General features: G+C 52.6%; 6 protein-coding genes across 6 annotated transcripts; 3 read left to right on the top strand and 3 right to left on the bottom strand.

Moving 5' to 3' along the window:
* Positions 1-1,014: 1,014 nt before the first annotated feature.
* PSV08DRAFT_413182 (MFS transporter) lies at positions 1,015-4,550 on the bottom strand. The gene is made up of 9 exons (XM_014218346.2): positions 4,362-4,550; positions 4,032-4,303; positions 3,858-3,972; positions 3,042-3,805; positions 2,807-2,985; positions 2,237-2,350; positions 1,491-2,177; positions 1,145-1,424; positions 1,015-1,092 (listed from the first exon to the last, which is right to left on the bottom strand). The coding sequence occupies exons 1-9, from the start codon at positions 4,490-4,492 to the stop codon at positions 1,043-1,045; spliced, it is 2,592 nt and encodes an 863-aa protein (XP_014073821.2). The 5' UTR covers positions 4,493-4,550; the 3' UTR covers positions 1,015-1,042.
* Positions 4,551-6,403: 1,853 nt separating this feature from the next.
* On the bottom strand, positions 6,404-6,918 carry PSV08DRAFT_375282 (uncharacterized protein; the record flags this gene model as incomplete). The annotated part of the gene is made up of 3 exons (XM_014218321.1): positions 6,404-6,613; positions 6,665-6,856; positions 6,916-6,918. 3 exons carry the CDS (start codon positions 6,916-6,918, stop codon positions 6,404-6,406), a joined length of 405 nt encoding a protein of 134 aa, XP_014073796.1.
* A 162-nt stretch (positions 6,919-7,080) lies between these two features.
* PSV08DRAFT_21951 (uncharacterized protein) lies at positions 7,081-9,391 on the top strand. Its single transcript, XM_014218320.2, has 4 exons — positions 7,081-7,362; positions 7,451-7,542; positions 7,601-8,425; positions 8,479-9,391. Exons 1-4 carry the CDS (start codon positions 7,242-7,244, stop codon positions 9,250-9,252), a joined length of 1,812 nt encoding a protein of 603 aa, XP_014073795.1. The 5' UTR covers positions 7,081-7,241; the 3' UTR covers positions 9,253-9,391.
* A 419-nt stretch (positions 9,392-9,810) lies between these two features.
* PSV08DRAFT_21960 (mitochondrial 37S ribosomal protein uS4m) lies at positions 9,811-11,320 on the bottom strand. The gene is made up of 3 exons (XM_014218345.2): positions 11,211-11,320; positions 10,726-11,154; positions 9,811-10,666 (listed from the first exon to the last, which is right to left on the bottom strand). The coding sequence occupies exons 1-3, from the start codon at positions 11,250-11,252 to the stop codon at positions 9,866-9,868; spliced, it is 1,272 nt and encodes a 423-aa protein (XP_014073820.1). The 5' UTR covers positions 11,253-11,320; the 3' UTR covers positions 9,811-9,865.
* Positions 11,321-11,449: 129 nt separating this feature from the next.
* PSV08DRAFT_233067 (uncharacterized protein) lies at positions 11,450-13,274 on the top strand. The gene is made up of 3 exons (XM_014218344.2): positions 11,450-11,813; positions 11,866-11,926; positions 11,977-13,274. Exons 1-3 carry the CDS (start codon positions 11,539-11,541, stop codon positions 13,039-13,041), a joined length of 1,401 nt encoding a protein of 466 aa, XP_014073819.1. The 5' UTR covers positions 11,450-11,538; the 3' UTR covers positions 13,042-13,274.
* Positions 13,275-14,024: 750 nt separating this feature from the next.
* PSV08DRAFT_233062 (uncharacterized protein) lies at positions 14,025-16,141 on the top strand (the record flags this gene model as incomplete). The annotated part of the gene is made up of 2 exons (XM_014218343.1): positions 14,025-14,157; positions 14,214-16,141. 2 exons carry the CDS (start codon positions 14,025-14,027, stop codon positions 16,097-16,099), a joined length of 2,019 nt encoding a protein of 672 aa, XP_014073818.1. The 3' UTR covers positions 16,100-16,141.
* Positions 16,142-16,360: the final 219 nt, after the last annotated feature.

The following is a 16,360-nucleotide window of genomic DNA, read 5'->3' as shown; positions in this document are numbered from 1 at the left end:
AATGTATCACGGGATATCCTGCGTGTAGCCGTGTGGGCAAGGATGAACTAAGACTCGAAGCGCGCTACCTACTGGCTGACGAAGAAAAAAGACTTGACCTGAAACAAAAGTGGTTAACTGTGGATAATACGTTATTTTTGAAAAGAGAGAGAAAGAGAGTATGTGCAACGCGCTCCGAGGAGAGAGGGCTGGACTCGGTTCTTTGGGTCCCCCCCCCGTTGCTACCCTTGTTTTGGGGGCATGAAAACGTGCGTTGCGCGTTTTGCTCGTGCTTCATCTGTTGAGAGATGTGGGTTGAACCGAGATTTCGTCATCATGTTAGTTGTCTGCTGTTCCTGCGTCGGCTGTTGGACCCGGCTTTGGATTATCGGCTTGGGTTTTGGTAGGTGGGCTTCCTGGTGGGTTTAGGTTTAGTATGTGGACTAAGTAGATGCGGGTGTGTATTGTAGTACAGTACTTGCTTGGCTGACAGCTTGACAGCTGTTTTTGGATTAGATGGTTCCACAGCCGCCTATCGGCAAGGTCGGGTGGTATCTGCAGGTGTGGGGATCCATCTTTCTCGGGAAGGGTGTGGAGAAACACGGGTGTTTGCTGATCCACTTCTTTTCCGTTTCGCATGTAGATGCCAAAGTGCCACATGCTGTTTCCCAGAGAGTCGCATCCTGTTCGTCCTGCGAGATGTACTTTTCCCACGGTTCACTGTCCAACCTTATTTTGCATCACGCCATGAAACCAGCAAAAGCCATGGCCTTGTCGCAGTCGGTGCAGAGATATGTGACTCTATCATTGTGGTCTGAGCATGCCTCAAGTTAGCTGTACCAAAATGTCATATGTACGGCCCCTACCGGGTTATTTTCAATTGCTCCGCGCCACATGGCCGGGTAAGTGCATGTGACATCTCCCGTGCATAGTGAGGGAATTGCGGATTTATTCCAAATGAACTCTGACATATATGGGGGGAGTGCGGAGGATGTGATGGTGGTTGTTGTCATGGCTTCCAAAAAGAAAACAGAGCCAGAGCCACAACTTAAAATAGATCTGCTTAGTATGAAACCATCTTACTAGCCCTCCTGTTGGACAACACCGGTATAGCTAGGGACAAGGATTCAATCTCTCGATTCTACTATACTCCCTCACAACTTACTTGCTTTCCCGTTCCCAAGAGTAACAACCAACTTTCCAAACTGGCTTGCGTTCTTCATATCATCAAAGAGCGTGTCGATCTTCTCAATATCCAATCCGTGCACACTGCGACTCACAACTGGCTTCATCTTTGTGTCGCGCACAAATTGGACCATTTCTGCAAACTCTTTGCGCGAGCCCATGGTGGAGCCACGGACTTCAATGTTGCGCAGCACGGCGGACATGAGGAAATCCATCTTGGGTGAGACGGTCATGCCGTAGACGGAAATGACACCGCCAGCCTAAAAATAAACTCGTCAGTCTGTGGAAAGAATAAAAGGGAATATGCAAGGCAGAAAGTAACGGACCTTGAGAAGTTTGCTTCCAACTTTGATGACATCGCCCCCAGCGCCATCGACAATAGCATCAAGGTATGGCCTGTCCTTTGGAAGTATAGCCTGCAGCTTCTTGTCCCAATCTTTCTCCTTGTAAATAACACCGCCCTTGGCGCCCAACTTGACAGCCTTGTTGATCTTGTCTTGGTTCCCGCTGGTGACGTAGACATTGCACCCACGGGCGACGGCAAAAGACAGCGCCATGAGGGCGACACCGCCGCCAATGCCCGTGACCAAGATGTTCCTGCCAGCAACGGCATTGCCGCTCTTGACGTGGAATGCGCGCCATGCGGTCAGCCCTGTGAGGGGGAGCGCAGCAGCCTCTTCGTCGCTCAGGTGCTCGGGGCATTCTTCTAGCTCACCTGCGTCAAGCACGCACACATCTTGGAGTGTACCCACGGGATTGCTCTTGGTTCCGCCCATGATGGAATATCCCTTTGGGTGCTCTGGCCCTTCGAGGCTGTCCTTCCAGCCTGTGCCGGGGTTCAGTAGGACGCGCTTGTTGAGCCATGGCTTTGCCTTCGCCGAAGAGCCTGTGCTTGTTACGATGCCGACGCCATCTGCGAGAAGAGGTACGCCAAAACTGGTGCCGGGGTAGAGGTGTTGGCGGATAAAGAGGTCGCGGTGGTTGAGGGCGGCTGCTGTGAGGGTTATGACGGCCTGAGGTTGAAGACAGTTAGCTGGTGTGGTGGGCGAATGTGCGGGCAGAGAGCCATTACCTCATTTTCCTTGGGCGTGGGCTCAGGCACGGTGATCTTTTCCAGCGGGTAGTAGACCTGTCCTGGCTTGCCTGGAACCTGCTTAATCACAATGGCAGAAGGCATGTTCTCTAGCTTGTGAATTGAATGTGCAAAAGAAAGAAGATAGTTTGAGTAGCAGCACTCAAAAAGACACAATACAGAGATTGGAGCTGGACAGGGCGATCAACTTATTTTCTCATGCCGACATGCAACTCAGCCATGCATGACGAGTGAGGATCGAACCGAGGTCGACGCGGCTTGCAGGGGTTCTCCACTGTGCGGGGAACGCCTATCAGTCTCGGACTTTGTTCTGTCGTCAGCAACTGTGCACCAACTTCACGGCCACGACGGGTGTACGTTTACTTTTGTTTTTCGTATTGCAATTGTACTACGCAAGTTTATTCGAGTGATCATGTCCTACCTTGCGCACAAAATACCCTGACCAAATTCATGACACGCTTAAGCCTTCCATCGGAAAGATGGATGTCTCCAATCTAGGTCCTCAATTTCCTCTGGGGATTTGCCCGCCAATTCTGCTTCGGCGTCCACATTCTTCCGCTTATTGTTGCTCTGCTTCATCCAGAATAGAAGCACGATACTTGAAATCAGAATCACGCTGCTGGTGGCTAGATTAAGCCCGTTACCAATGGGATAGTTTGGCGCATCAGTCGGCAGGAAACTCCATGTCGAAATCAACCCGCCAATATTACCAAGCATAACCACAGTGCCTGAGAATACATGTTAGCAGTGATTCTGTATTTAGTTCATGATTTGAGCAACTCACCAATGGCAGATGCCCTAGCCGTGTCAGACACAACGTTGGCCGAAGCCTGCGCATTGCACAGCGCGCCAAAAGAAAATGCTCCTGAAGCGATCAAGAAGGTAGCTCCGTAGCGTACTTGGCCATCTTTGCTTGCCAAGAACATGATATAGCCCACCATCATGAAAGGCGCTCCTATGATGAAGAAGATCATGCGCCTGTCGAACCGCCCGCTGAGAAATGGTAGGAGAACCGTGAAGAATGCCCCGACAATGTACGGTGGGACCGTGTGAAGCTGCTGCGAGACAACTGAACTCTTTGGATAGATTGTGCGGACAATGGTGGGCGCAAAGAAAGCCAGGCCCTGCACTGTGATATTGTCCAGTAAGAAGATGAAGGCCGTGGTCAACACCACAGGATTGAAGATTCCGCGCATAAACTTCTTCTTATCCACCTTGTCGAGCACCTCTTTTTGGCCCAAACGCTCAGACTTGACACGAGCAATCGCCAATTCCTTCTCTTCCGGTGTCAACCAGCGCGCAGTTTCGGGTCGGTCCGTAAGCGTGAAAAAGGCAATGATTGAAAGTCCACAGGTAACAATTCCTTCAATGACGAAGATCATTCGCCATCGTGTCAGCGATCCAAACTTATCTAGGGTCAAGATGGCTGACGCGAGAAGACCGCCAAATGCGCCAGCAAGGGGAGCCATGACGATGTAAAGGGATAGCCTGAATGCAAGTTCAGAGCGGCGGTACCATCGCGATAGGTAGTATGCGATACCGGGCAACCTACAGAAAACCAGTAAGCTGGCATCTCAACAGAGCCACCAAAGGTACTCACATTCCGGCTTCAAACATCCCCAAAATAAATCGGACGGCTGATACTTGGGCTTTAGTATGCACAAAACCCGTTGCTATGGAGACTGCGCCGAAGCATAGCGAGATGATGGGAATAACTACAATCGGAGTTATTAGTACTTTGCGCCCAATGCTGATTTGCAGAGGTAGTACGCACACCACCCGGGACCCATCCACTTGCAAGCCATATTGGACGGAATTTCAAAAATAATGTAGCTGATGTAGAACACGGACAAGACAGAGTTGTAGTCGTGTCCCTTAAGATGGAGGTCTTTTTCTAGGCCGGCTAGACGTGCATTTCCAATGTTTGCTCGGTCGATGAAGCAGAAGAGGTAGAGGAGAGCGACTGTAGGAATGATGTACAGATCGATCTTGAGTCTCAGCCGCGCTTCAGCCTTCTTGTCAAAATGGATTACAGGCTCTCCATAGCTACACGATTTATTAGAAAACAAAACGCACAACTTGGATACAGCGACTGGACACCTACGCGTCTGTGGTAGCATGGCCATGAGCAGCCACTTGGTGCGGAAGTTCAGACTTGACGTCTTCTTGCTGGCTGGGCGAGTACTGGCCAGCCTCGTACTTTTCAGGCACATAGTCGGCCTGAGCATGAGCCATGGTGAAGGCAGTGGTTTGTCGAAGAAAGTAAGAGAGAGTCAAAGTCTTTACCTGACGCGGCCCATGGCAGGTCGCAATGCCGCAATTGCGCTTTATAGTTTGATGATTCCAGCACGACCGGGGCCCTGCCCAGTCTCACCGTCCCGTCTGCGCATCCCCTGTTGGACCGGGTGGATGCCAAGAGCCGTAGCTGGGGGAGGCTAAGCCCTTTTCAGGTGGACAGTAACGCTAATCGGCCCACCTGGCCAATACGCGGGATTCCCCCCAGAACTAACGACGACCGACGTGGAGTCTAGGTCAACTGCTGCCAAGAACCCCGTCCAAGCCTGTCACCGGGTAGTAATGTCGGAATCTGAACTGAAGCCTTTCTTCTCCGCTCGTTCACATAGTAAATCTCTTCGTCCGGTTGCCTCCCCCGCACGTACGTACCCCGCAGCGCCACCGAGTCTTGGTTTTGGGGACTGAGGAGCCAGTGGAGATGTGGAAGCTCCATTCGCTGGTCTGTTCAGCCAAGATTTGGCGTTTAGTCTATGTGGAAAAGCCTTCCTTTATTTCAGCTGGATGGCTAGCGCTTCGACATGGGGCGGACGATAAGAGACGGTTTGACATGTCGACGCAATGCGTTCCATGGATGGCTATCCACAACGGGAAAGATTTAAAATGCCACAGCTGAGTATTGAATAAGAAGACATCGTACTTACTACTAGTGCCTGTGGCATTGATTCAAAGGAGCCGAGTTGATTGTGATTTCCGTATAGCGAGTGCGATTCATGTGAAAGCACGGGCTCTGGGGGTAACTGCCGATTAGCTGTGCATGCATATTAGCATCGTTATTATTACTGCTCTTTTTATAATTGGGCACAATGCTTACACCAGTTTGAACTCTCTCTACAATCCCAACAGACTTATCATCGCATGCGTTGTCACTGAAAGTAACGCACATGTGGCCCACATGGCGAGAAGCGCCTCAGGTTAGTCTATGTAGGGTATGCGCTCCTCCCGAGACGTACCGGCAGATCGCCCCAAATTGACAGGAAGTCTGCCGCTGCCAGTCATTCCCCTTAGCGCGACATGTCTACGTGCCACAGAATGCCTTTTCCTACCCCACGTCAGCGGGTACGGTGCAGGGAGCGATTTTTTTCCTAACCTCGCCATGCTTACCAAGTCAGCGTTCTCGTGTCACTTGCTTAGATGCTGCTAAGCAATCTGTTGGCAATGGGAATAATGCCGGCTTGAGCTGTAGTACTAAGGTTTGATACGGACACACTTACTCTCTGAAGCCAAGTCTAGACCCTTACTTGGCTCCTGATACCCTCAATCGTGTAACGACTTGTCTTTTTATGATACTGAGGGGTTGTGGGCGTTTGGGTATTCTTTACTTTCGGCCCAGCACATGCTGAACCCAAAGCATTGTATATAAGAGTAATAATCCTGAAACCGCAATTATACTCTATAGTAGAACGGCCGAGTAAGATGAAGCTTCGCGCCAAGATGGCACAGAACTGTACACACGCTTGAGTTGCTTCGCGAGCCATCTCATCAGACACAAGAAGCACACGATTAGTGAACATGGTGAATGTTTGCTGCGGCGGTAGGAGCTCGCATGGCTGACAAAGTGTCGAGGCTAGTTGGTAGACTGCTACAACTACAAAAAGGAGCAGCGAGGCGTGAGGTGTGGTTCTCCAAGGCCAACGACGGTGCTCATGTAGAAGTTGACAATCAGGGTATCTCGTGATGTAACCAAGTGCGAATGCGCCCGGCAAGACAAGGTAGTCGACAACGACTGCCATCAAAGTCCTGCAATGTTGTGCCCGAATATCACCGTATCAACGTCGCCCTGGGTCGACCGATCGGTGGGTCTATGCATGGCATGTGCCATCGGGCAAAGCAACCAGATGGACATGAGACCGTTCAAGCACCCCCACCACCACCACCGCCACCACCGCCTCTGCCACGACCGCGTCCTCTGCCCCTCGTCCCCCTACCTCCCCCGCCACGATCGCCGCGGTGGTCTCCTCGCCCGTGCATGCCACCTCCTCGTCCGCCCCGGTTCGCTTGGTCCTTGGCCTGTTGTTCTTTTACAATATCGACAATCTCGTCGGGTACTCGTAGGTATTTGATCTTGGCCCACGTTAGTCTCGCGCTGGCTTCGAAGGGGGGGTGTAGACATGCTGTGCTGCCGCGGACATAGATCTCTGGTAGCCTCATGAACTTGTCGCCATCTGCGCTTGTTTGTACAACCTCGCGAAGGGTAAGGTTCATCCAGGTGTCGCAGTTGACCAGGAGCCCATTGAGTGTCTCGCCGCTCTTGAGCTCAACGAGCATTGGGTGGCCGGTCGCGGCCGTAAGAAGGCCCAAGGGAAGCTGGCATGCGAGTCAGCCAAGTTGCGGGAGAAGGTAGCGCGACTCTGGGAGGGACATACCATGGCGCTGGCCGATTCAATTGATGTATACGCGTTGTCAAAGTGGGAGCAGGCGGCGAATATCACGACTCTCGACTGACTGCACGATGATGCTGGCCCGAGCGTGGGTCGGGGGCTTGGCGGAACAGCCACAAGCACGTGACGCGCTGGACGCCTCAAGCCGTGGCTGAATCGCAAGCAGTCGTCTCAGACGTCTAAGCCACGCCAGTGCTGACGGTAGCGACTGGTGCCTGATTCTCTGGACACACTGTCCCATCGTCCGGGCCTCGCTCTTTAGTTCTCCTGCCCCCTTCTCTGGCCGTGGTTGTCTCGGCCGTCCGATCGTGATGCCTTGGTTCAGGTCAAAGGTGCTTACAGCGTGTGCGTGGGCGGCTCCTGTGCTCGCCGTCGTCCTGCCCCACCACTCCCACGGTCGAGCTGCTCGAGCAGAGGACCTTCTGCATCTCGGTATGCCCCTCTCTTATACTACGACAGCCATAGCCATCCGCCTTTTGCCATGTCTAGGCAGCTGCTGACCAGGTGTTACCACTTGCAGACGTGCAGTACAATTACGCGCAAGCAACCTTCAGCGTCCCATGCATTGGCTGTCTTGGCCCGGCTCACACGGACCAGAATGACGAGTCTCTAGTAAGGTCCACTTCAGGCAACTAGACACCACCGTCCCACCTGCTGACCCGCGCCCCAGATCCTGAGCTTCACCAGCCATGCCCAAGATGACGCCTGCGGCTCTTCCAACGTTACCCTGAACGGAGTACATCTTCCCCAGGAGTGGTCCGGAGACTTTGCCTCCGGCTCGGGCTCCTACCAGGCTCTCACCCACCTCACACAGAATGAACGCTTTTTGCAGCGCAACTTGGACCTCGAATGGAAGACGGCCTGTCTCCACGGCCACAGAGAAACAGAAGCTGCGCAAGTCCTGACAGTTAACATCAAGGCCATTGACGGCAAACCCCTTGACGCTCCCTCTGGTTTTACCATTTCCTTCAAGCAGCACACCTCACCCCCGTTGCTGCTCAGGCTCGAGTCTGCACCAGACCCTTCTGCCAGCAATACAGACGTTGCTGAATCTTGGCGCGAACCGCCCCAGGCCTTGCGTCTTATCGTTTCTGACAACGTCGAGGGCTCACCTCCCGCTACTGGAGCTCAGTCCCTAGAAGACGAGATTCGCAAACTAAAAGCGCTTGAAAGTGAACTTGAAGTACTCCAATCACTCATCGCCCAACAGAAGAAGCTTATTCATTCGCGGTTGAGAAAAGAAGCGCAGGACGTCTCACAAGAATTGAGTAACTGTGACGGCCTTTCTTGCATCTTCAAGACTGTTGCCCACAAGGCCATCGACGCGTGGAGAGTAGCATATATCCGCTACAATCCTGGCCAAAAGCCAATAACCATGGGCCGTCCAGAGCATATCTTCCCCCAGGCACATGGTCATGTCGCACAAGTGGCACAGGTTTCCGATGATAGTGTGAGGGTCAGCACACCGACCCCTCAACCATACAAAGTGGAAGCAGTATGTTGATCATTTCCTTGTCTTCGTCCAAGATCCAAATTGACACGTGCTAGGTTGAACTTCCACCAAGACCTACCAAAGAATCATCCTTCGTTTTGGCCATTGAGATCACCTTTGGCATCCTTTGTTGCGGCTGTCTTTTCACCGCAATCCGCCACAGGTGTAGCAGCCTTCGAACACGTACTGAGCGTGCTGCTGCCCGGGAAGAACGCATCAATGCTCGTGCCTATCGCCGAGCAGCGCGCCAACATGCATGGAGCAAGTGGTGGCGCGGTAACTGGGCACGGAGGGATAGTGAGCGCATTGCTGACTATGAGGAGAAAAGGGCCCTCATCTCCGAGCAGGAAAACGTGCTTGAAGATGCGATGCAAGAAGAGATCAGACAATTGAGGGCAGCACATGATGTTGTCAATGATCTTGTGAGAGACGCCGAAGAAGGCAGAAGTGTCAATCACCCTCCTTTCACTTACCAACGGGAACAAACTCACGCGCCCTTCTCCCCACTATCAACAGCATCTACATATCCCCCCACATCGCTTCCTGAGATACCTTCGCGACCACTGTCGCGGACCGAGAGTCTGCCAAGTTATCGTTCAGACACGCCCACGGAGCCACCTGGCTATGATTCTGACCGAGACATGTCTGACGTTGTCGCTAATGGCTTTCATCAGTATGCCGCCGCATCCACAACATCCGAAGTGAGCTCCCACTGGACACCCGAGAGTAGTGTTGTCGACGTGAGTCCTAGGCCTAGTGCAGAGACTCTTAGGTACCCTGTGAGCATCTATACTCTTGATGAGGATGAGGAAGAGTCAGACGATGACTGAAGACTTTGCGGTTTGGGGCCCGCAATGGCACCCTCAACGCGTCTTTAGCTATTCATCCTAGTTCCTACATCCCGGTCTTGACGCTTCATATCCATACACTCTGTTGTCTACATACAATTAGAGCTGCATACCTTGCAATTCGAGCAGCCAGCACAAAGGGATTCTGCATGGATCCTGATCCTTGAAATCATATTCTGCTTTGCAGATATGGCGCCGAAAGGCACACTTGACACTGTCACTTCCAAGGCCTAGCAACCAGGAGGAGAGGATATTCTCCCATGACAGCCTCAAGGGATAGTCCGAGGACGCTATCCACTAATATTACTACTGCCCTCGTGTATTATAGCGTTGGAGTTTTGTTGTTTCTGTCAGAGGACTGCAGCAACCTTTTTTTCCCTCTTTTCGAGCGTACTGCCGAGCCGCATTTTTTTTTTGTTTGGGTGCACATTTCAACGAGGGAAGATCTCTGTTGCATATATACAACAGGCCCGTCATATATATAGTCAAATATTCTTGTTGTTGTTCAAGACAATGTTATACAATGCAATTGACACCGCTGGTAGCGGATTTATCTACAGTTATACAGACGCCCTCTCACAATCCATGATTTGCTTTAGCGATTGCGCAGGTACCAGTTGAATGCCAACTGGCCTGTCTCGATATGGAACGGTGTCGGGACCTCTGCCAGTCCAGGTCTCGCGACAGGATGCCTCAGGTACACAGCTGCGCAAATGTTTTGATTGACTTCAAGGTAGCGGGGGATAAATGCAAAAGCGCTCATATAATCCCTTGGCCGCCAGGGTGTCGCATACGGTGCCTGGGCATCTCGCTTATTCCACGCTGAAGTATGTTCAGTTTCCAGCCTCAGTTTCTCAAATGCAGATCGCAGACGCGCTTGGTCTTCCTCAGAGATGAGGGGTTCTGCGGCCGATGCGGAGTCCTTGGATGACGACATCGAAGACATGGCCGCGTTGCGTTCAGCAATTTGCGTCTTGAGGAAGTCGAATTGGGCGTCTAGAGTTGAGATTGTTTCTGGGTTTGCGGAGCGCCATAGGCTAATGGCTTTTCGTATACTTGAGCGGAGGGCACGGAATTTTTGCTTGTCTTTTGCTTTGACGTCTTCGGCGAGGACGCCGTCGACTTGCTCCATCAGGTCTTGCAGCTGCTTTTTGAGTTCCGTGGGTGTGGGTTCTTCGCGCGAAGATTGCGAGATGACCAGGTCGGTGTCGTTTGATTGCTTGGGGGCTTGACCGCCGCTCTGCTCACGTTCTTGGGCGCGGGCGGCGGCTTTCTCTTTGGTCACGCGGCGGGCGGTCGATGAGCGGGTCTTGGGCGCTCCGGTTGCAAACATGACGGATGAGGGCTCGACTTGGAACATGTCACCTGGGTTGAGTGCGTAGCCTGGGTATACCATCTGGAGATTGAAGTCAGCCCGGGTGGGGTGCTTGGTCATTCAGACACTGTCAGACGCACCTTCTTGCCATTGACCTTGACCAGGCCATGGACGACAAATTGCCTGGCTTGCCGCACACTGCTTGCGAATAGAGCCCTGAAAATGGCAGTATCTAGTCGCCGCTCCAGCGGATAGTAGGCCATTTGCATGTATGGCGTCATCGGGGGAGTCTTCGTTTTGTCATTGACATCAGCGCCCATGCCTCGTCCCGCCGCCTGCTCAGAGCCATCGTGGCGAGCGAGATATTGGTGGTCCATGGGCACTACGGCGGGGAGATTTCGCTTGAACATGTGCTTCCATTTCTTCTCTCGTATATGCTCGCCGTGGTACGCTCGTGTCGACGCCTTTGCCGTCCATTTTTGCTGGAAATATGTGCGTGTCGTAACATTGGGTGCCTTGAGCTGAGAAAGGGCGTATAGAGACCAGCGCGACCAATTCTGGCGAACATTCTGCAGTGGGTTAGCGACCGGAACGCCCTATTGACTGCAGGCAACGGGATGCATACGAGCTTCTTGAGTGAATGGAACCTCGGCTTCTTGCGCGGCATGGTGACGGCGGGGGTGAGTCAATTGGAGCGGCGTATTGTCGCTGCTCCCAAAGGGCGTACGTCGACTGGTATTATTAGCGGGCGTGCAACAATTCCGCAGTGAGTGAGACTTGGCGCCCATGGACCCTGGTAGTACTAATGAAATTTCCCCACTAGCAGAACCATAGCTCTTCGCCCATCTTCTGCCTTTTCTCTTCACCCACTCTCCATTTTGCTTATACAAACACAAAAATTACTTCAGCAGCTCCCCAGTGCCTACGCGACTCACGCTGCAACCGTTTTGAAAATGGCCGACACCGAAGTCGCTGCTGCGGCGGCCTCCAACCCCGCCGAAGCCTCACAGGCTGAGAAGGCGCTCCAGGTCGAGTCTGACTCCAAGACCGAGACCAAGCCTGACACCAACGCCGCTGAAGGCGAGGAGAAATGGGAGCTTAACGGAAAGTCGGGCGAAAAGAGCGCCCACCACAACGACCGCGAAGATCGCAACGGTCGCAACAGTCGCGACAACCGTGGTGGACGAGGCGGCCGCGGTGGCAGCAAAGGCAATAGTCGCAACAAGAAGTACGCCCAGAGCCCCGTTTTCCATGATGCTTGCAGTAGCTGACTCTTACAGGCAAAACCAAGAATTTGACAACCTCCCAGAGTCCGACGATCCAGCTGAGATCCGCGCTCAAGTATGACTCCCTTCTTTCCACCTTTGGCCTCGCTTACTAACCGCGCCCAGATCGAGTTCTACTTCTCTGCACAGAACCTGGCGACCGATGAGCATATGTTCAAGGAGCTTGAGGGCCCCAAGAACAAGCCTGTCTCGATTCACCACATTTGCACCTTCAAGCGCATGCGCCGCTTCAAGCCCTATTCCGCTGTCGTAGAAGCCCTTCGTCACAGCAGCGATCTTGTTGTCGTTGATGATGGCGAGTACAGCAAGCCTGGCAGCGAGGCCGTCAAGCGCAAAGAGCCACTAGCCGTCCCAGCTAAGGAAGGCGACGACGAGAAACCCCCCACCACAGAAGAGCTCTTCTACCGCCTAAGGAGCAGTTCATCCAACTCCATGGAGACAAGCGCCTACGTCAAGGGATTCGGTGATGCCGAGGAAGCTGGCCAGATTGCGCTCGAGCAGTTCTTCCGCCCATTCGGCTCAGTCATGGTCCGCAAGCGCCGCGACGACGAGGGTGTCTGGAAGGGTAGTGTCTTTGTCGAGTTCGATTCCAAGGACTCTCAACAGCAGTTCCTCGCTCTCGACCCCAAGCCCAAGTTTAATGGCAACGAGCTCACCACTATGGGCAAGAAGGAGTACATCATGATGAAGTGCGAGGAGAAGGGAATCAAGCCAGATTGGGAACTCACCGAAAAGGAAAAGTATGAGAAGCGCAAGAAGCAGCGCGAGGCCAACGGTAATTTCAGCAGCAGCCGAGGCAACGACCGTCGTGGCGGAGGCCGTGGTCGCGGATCCAACCGTGGAGGACGTGGTGGCCGAGGTGGCAGTGACCGTCGCGACAACCGCCGCGATCGTTCTCCTCGCAGGCGTCGTGACCGCAGCGCTTCCAACGACTCTGTCGACAGTGACGACTGGAACAAGCGTCGTGATCGCTTCAAGAACGGCAAGGACGACCGTGCCAACTCCAAGGAAGAGAAGAAGGAGATTGAGCGTGATGCTCACGGCGTCCCCGTTGTCAAGGACTCCCGCACTGAGGCCGAAATTGCCGCTGCTTCCAACAAGCGCAAGGCTGAGGATGACCAGAGTGGTAGTCCTAAGAAGACCAAGCTTGAAATCAAGCAGGATGAGTAAGACACATGTCTTGATGCGATTTCGATGACTGGTCAATCTTTGTTTATTGCACCGTCTTACCTGGCCTTCCATTGCATACAGCGGCGTTTGCGGACGTTTTTCTTTATTACTACATATATGAATTCATCTCTAAGGTACTCTCTTTGTCAAAGGACGAACAAATCCGGAGTTTATGCCAAAAGCGTAGTCTAGCTTACAGATATGCTAGTATTTGAATCTATCTATCTACTCTGTACACTGTAGCTGCCAATACTGGGCTTACCGCCAAAACATTGACTACGTATGATATTAGTGACCGGGACTTGGGAGGCTAGAAACACGATTGCGGCATTTCGATCTCCCTTGATTTTTTTATGGCTTAAACTGAAGTTTTGCAGGGCCGTGCACGCTCTGGTTGGCACCAACGGTGAGACAGGTGTATAGGTAGGGAAAGACAAAATCGCACTCGTCTTGTTAGGACTGTTCATTACTCGTTGGTTGGGGATTGTATTTGTCGCGAGCGATAGTATGCTATACCTTCTACCTTTTGCTTTTCGACATGGATGATGTCAACTACAAGCCTCTGACAGAGAAGCTTGTGGCGTCCCGGTGCCACTCTACGCTGATCAACAATGCCTGCGACTGGGATCCACTGTTATCGACCCCCAACAAGCAGGTGCTTGTCTGCCAAGCCAGCCGATGGAGCGCAACTAACCTCAAGAGGCAGCCGGATATACCGACGAACCGTATATCGATCATTCTTGCCTTGAATACGCGGCTATCAGCGTGATATGATGCGGGTTTTTATTGCGATGGGTCGGTTATAGACAAAGTATGCATGTCCAGATGCTGCTATGATGGTACAAAAGCCTCCCATCGCCTACTCTTTGGAAAGCTTTGCGTCTTGCTTACTTTCCTCCTTGTTTAGACCAAAAGCCTTCTTGACCTCAAACGGGGTCACCGGAAGCTCAATGGTAGACAAGAAGCAGTCACCAGGTGCCGCCATGGTGGTACTTGGGAGTGCAATGCTCAGGCTTGCCTCTGCTGCCGTGCTTCCTCGCCAAAGCCCATCTTCGGATCCGTTTACGCCCATTGATCCTCAGAATTGGGTAAATCCGGATAATATGACTTGGGATGGTAGGCAAACCATCCTTATTCATGGAGTAGTGTCCCATTTGCTAAGCATACAACAGACTATGTTGCACCACCGACAACCAACTGGGCCGACCCATCGCGCAAGGGCAGAGACAGGAACTTCAACATCGCCATGATAACAGTCGACTATCCGGATTCGCCTTTTGTGGTTACTCTCCCAGCCAACTCCGATATCTTTGGTAACCCGCAACCGCTTGCTGCTGGCTTGAGTCGTGACGATGTACCCAAATTCTACCATGATCTTCTCAACGTTCCGAGTGAGATTAACCAGGGTCATACGCTGCACGAGTACTGGATGGGCGACTCGTTTGGAAAATATGGAGTCGACCTGACCGTATTCGGCCCGTATCGCATGCCCTCACGTAGCTACCAGTACGGAATCGATGATGAGGAAGGCGGCTTCAATGAAGGTGCTTGTCCAGAAGGCCCTCCGTGTTCAGTCGACCTGCGCACTGATGCTCTTGGAGCATGGCGAGCGGAAGTTGGCAATGAAACCGCAGACGCATTCGAATTGGCGTTCATTCTCTCCGCGGGCCAGGATGAGTCCTCGACATGGCAGGAATTTGGCGAAATGAAGTTCCTCAGCAAAGAAGATGTCCCCGCCGAGTTTGGGCCCCCGGGCAACTCTTCACTCCCCAACTGGGCAAGTACTCGCTACGTTGAGTGGTCTTCGTGGGCTGCAGCCTCCACGATCTGGCCAAATGCAGGTGGTGGCTCCTCCACACAGGGAGAGTCGAGTGGCATGGCTACGTTTGCTCACGAGTTGTCGCATCTGCTTGGTATTGGTGACAACTACAACAACCCATTCAGTAACCCCGCTAGACGTACCTATACTGGCCCTTGGAGTATGTTGTCTCGTGGTAGTTTCAACGGCCCTGGAGGTCCACACACACGTTGGCAAATCCCACCTGTTCAAGGTGCTTCCATGGGCTCTCTACACACGATGCGCGACAAGCATCAGATTGGCCTCATCGACACGACTCCCATCTTGCAAATATCCCGGTCTGGTCTTGCTGCTTCTGGTCCAGTTATCGCTCAGCTCACAGCTCGATCAGTCGATCCAGTCGGCAGCCTCATGGGTTTTAACGTCACCTTTGATTCCGCAGGCGACCTCGCGCCACCATGCAACGTCACTGTTGACCCGCTCTGCGACGGCCGCCGCTACAACAACTACAACGTCGAGGTCGTTGACCGCATGGGTGCTGATTCCTTCTGCCCCGATTCCGGTGTAATGATTAGCAAAACTAAGAACAGCGACCGCGTGCAACCCTTCCAGTGGGTCATCGACGCAAACCCTCAAGATGCTCGCCAGATTGATTTCTACCTTCCAAACGGCACAGCTCGGTACTGGACCATCGGCGACTACAGACAGCTCGTCGACGCTCTGTTCCACGCTGGCACAAATTCTGGCTCCGAGTACGAATACATTGACGAGCCCAACGGCCTGCACTTCTACATCCTCGAGAAGCTACGTGATGAGGCTGGTGTCTTGCATTATACCGTTGGTGTAGCATCCACCGCCACCGCCAACGCCACCACATCCACCAAACACGGCATCGAGCTCGGATCTGGCAAGGTAGCGCAAGACGGCCCATCCCTGAGTGATGAAAATGCCACGTATTGCACCTTCGAACTGAAGAACACGGGAAAAGCCGCTAAGCTCAGCACTAATCCTCACCCCCAAGATCTCTCTGCTTACCTTGGCTCTGATATCTACCGCCTGGAAGCCAAGGTCGAAGGCGAGGGCTGGAAGGTCGCGTTGCCGAATGCGCTTGTTTATGCGGGCGCTGGAAAACAGAAGACGGTTAAGGTGGCGGTTGGAAGAGAGAGCAGGGCATCGACAGAGGCGACTGTTACGTTGACGGCGACGAGTGAGAGTGATAAGGGGGTTTCGAGGAGTAAGACTTGTAAACTCCGGGTGTAAATTCATGTATAGCATCTACTGAATGACATACCTTATTCATGACAAATGCTACGTTACGAGCCCTTTTAATGGGTGATTTGCTTCAAAAGGTGTATTGTCAAATTGTATATGATTTCACGCCAACTGAGCAGACCAGAGCTATTGTCAATTGTAAACATTCAATTGAAAATCGCGGCCAAGAGTACCAAGTCGCGACTTGAAGAATAAATAAATTACGTAGAACTTTAGGTACATTGATCCCTGACTACTATCAGGTTTTCA

The sequence above is a fragment of the Bipolaris maydis genome (assembly GCF_028858645.1).
Source record: "Bipolaris maydis strain C4 unplaced genomic scaffold PSV08scaffold_19, whole genome shotgun sequence".
NCBI classification, from domain to species: Eukaryota; Fungi; Ascomycota; class Dothideomycetes; order Pleosporales; family Pleosporaceae; genus Bipolaris; species Bipolaris maydis.
Note: the sequence above shows the minus strand (reverse complement) of the source record. Positions and strands in the feature narration are given on the sequence as shown.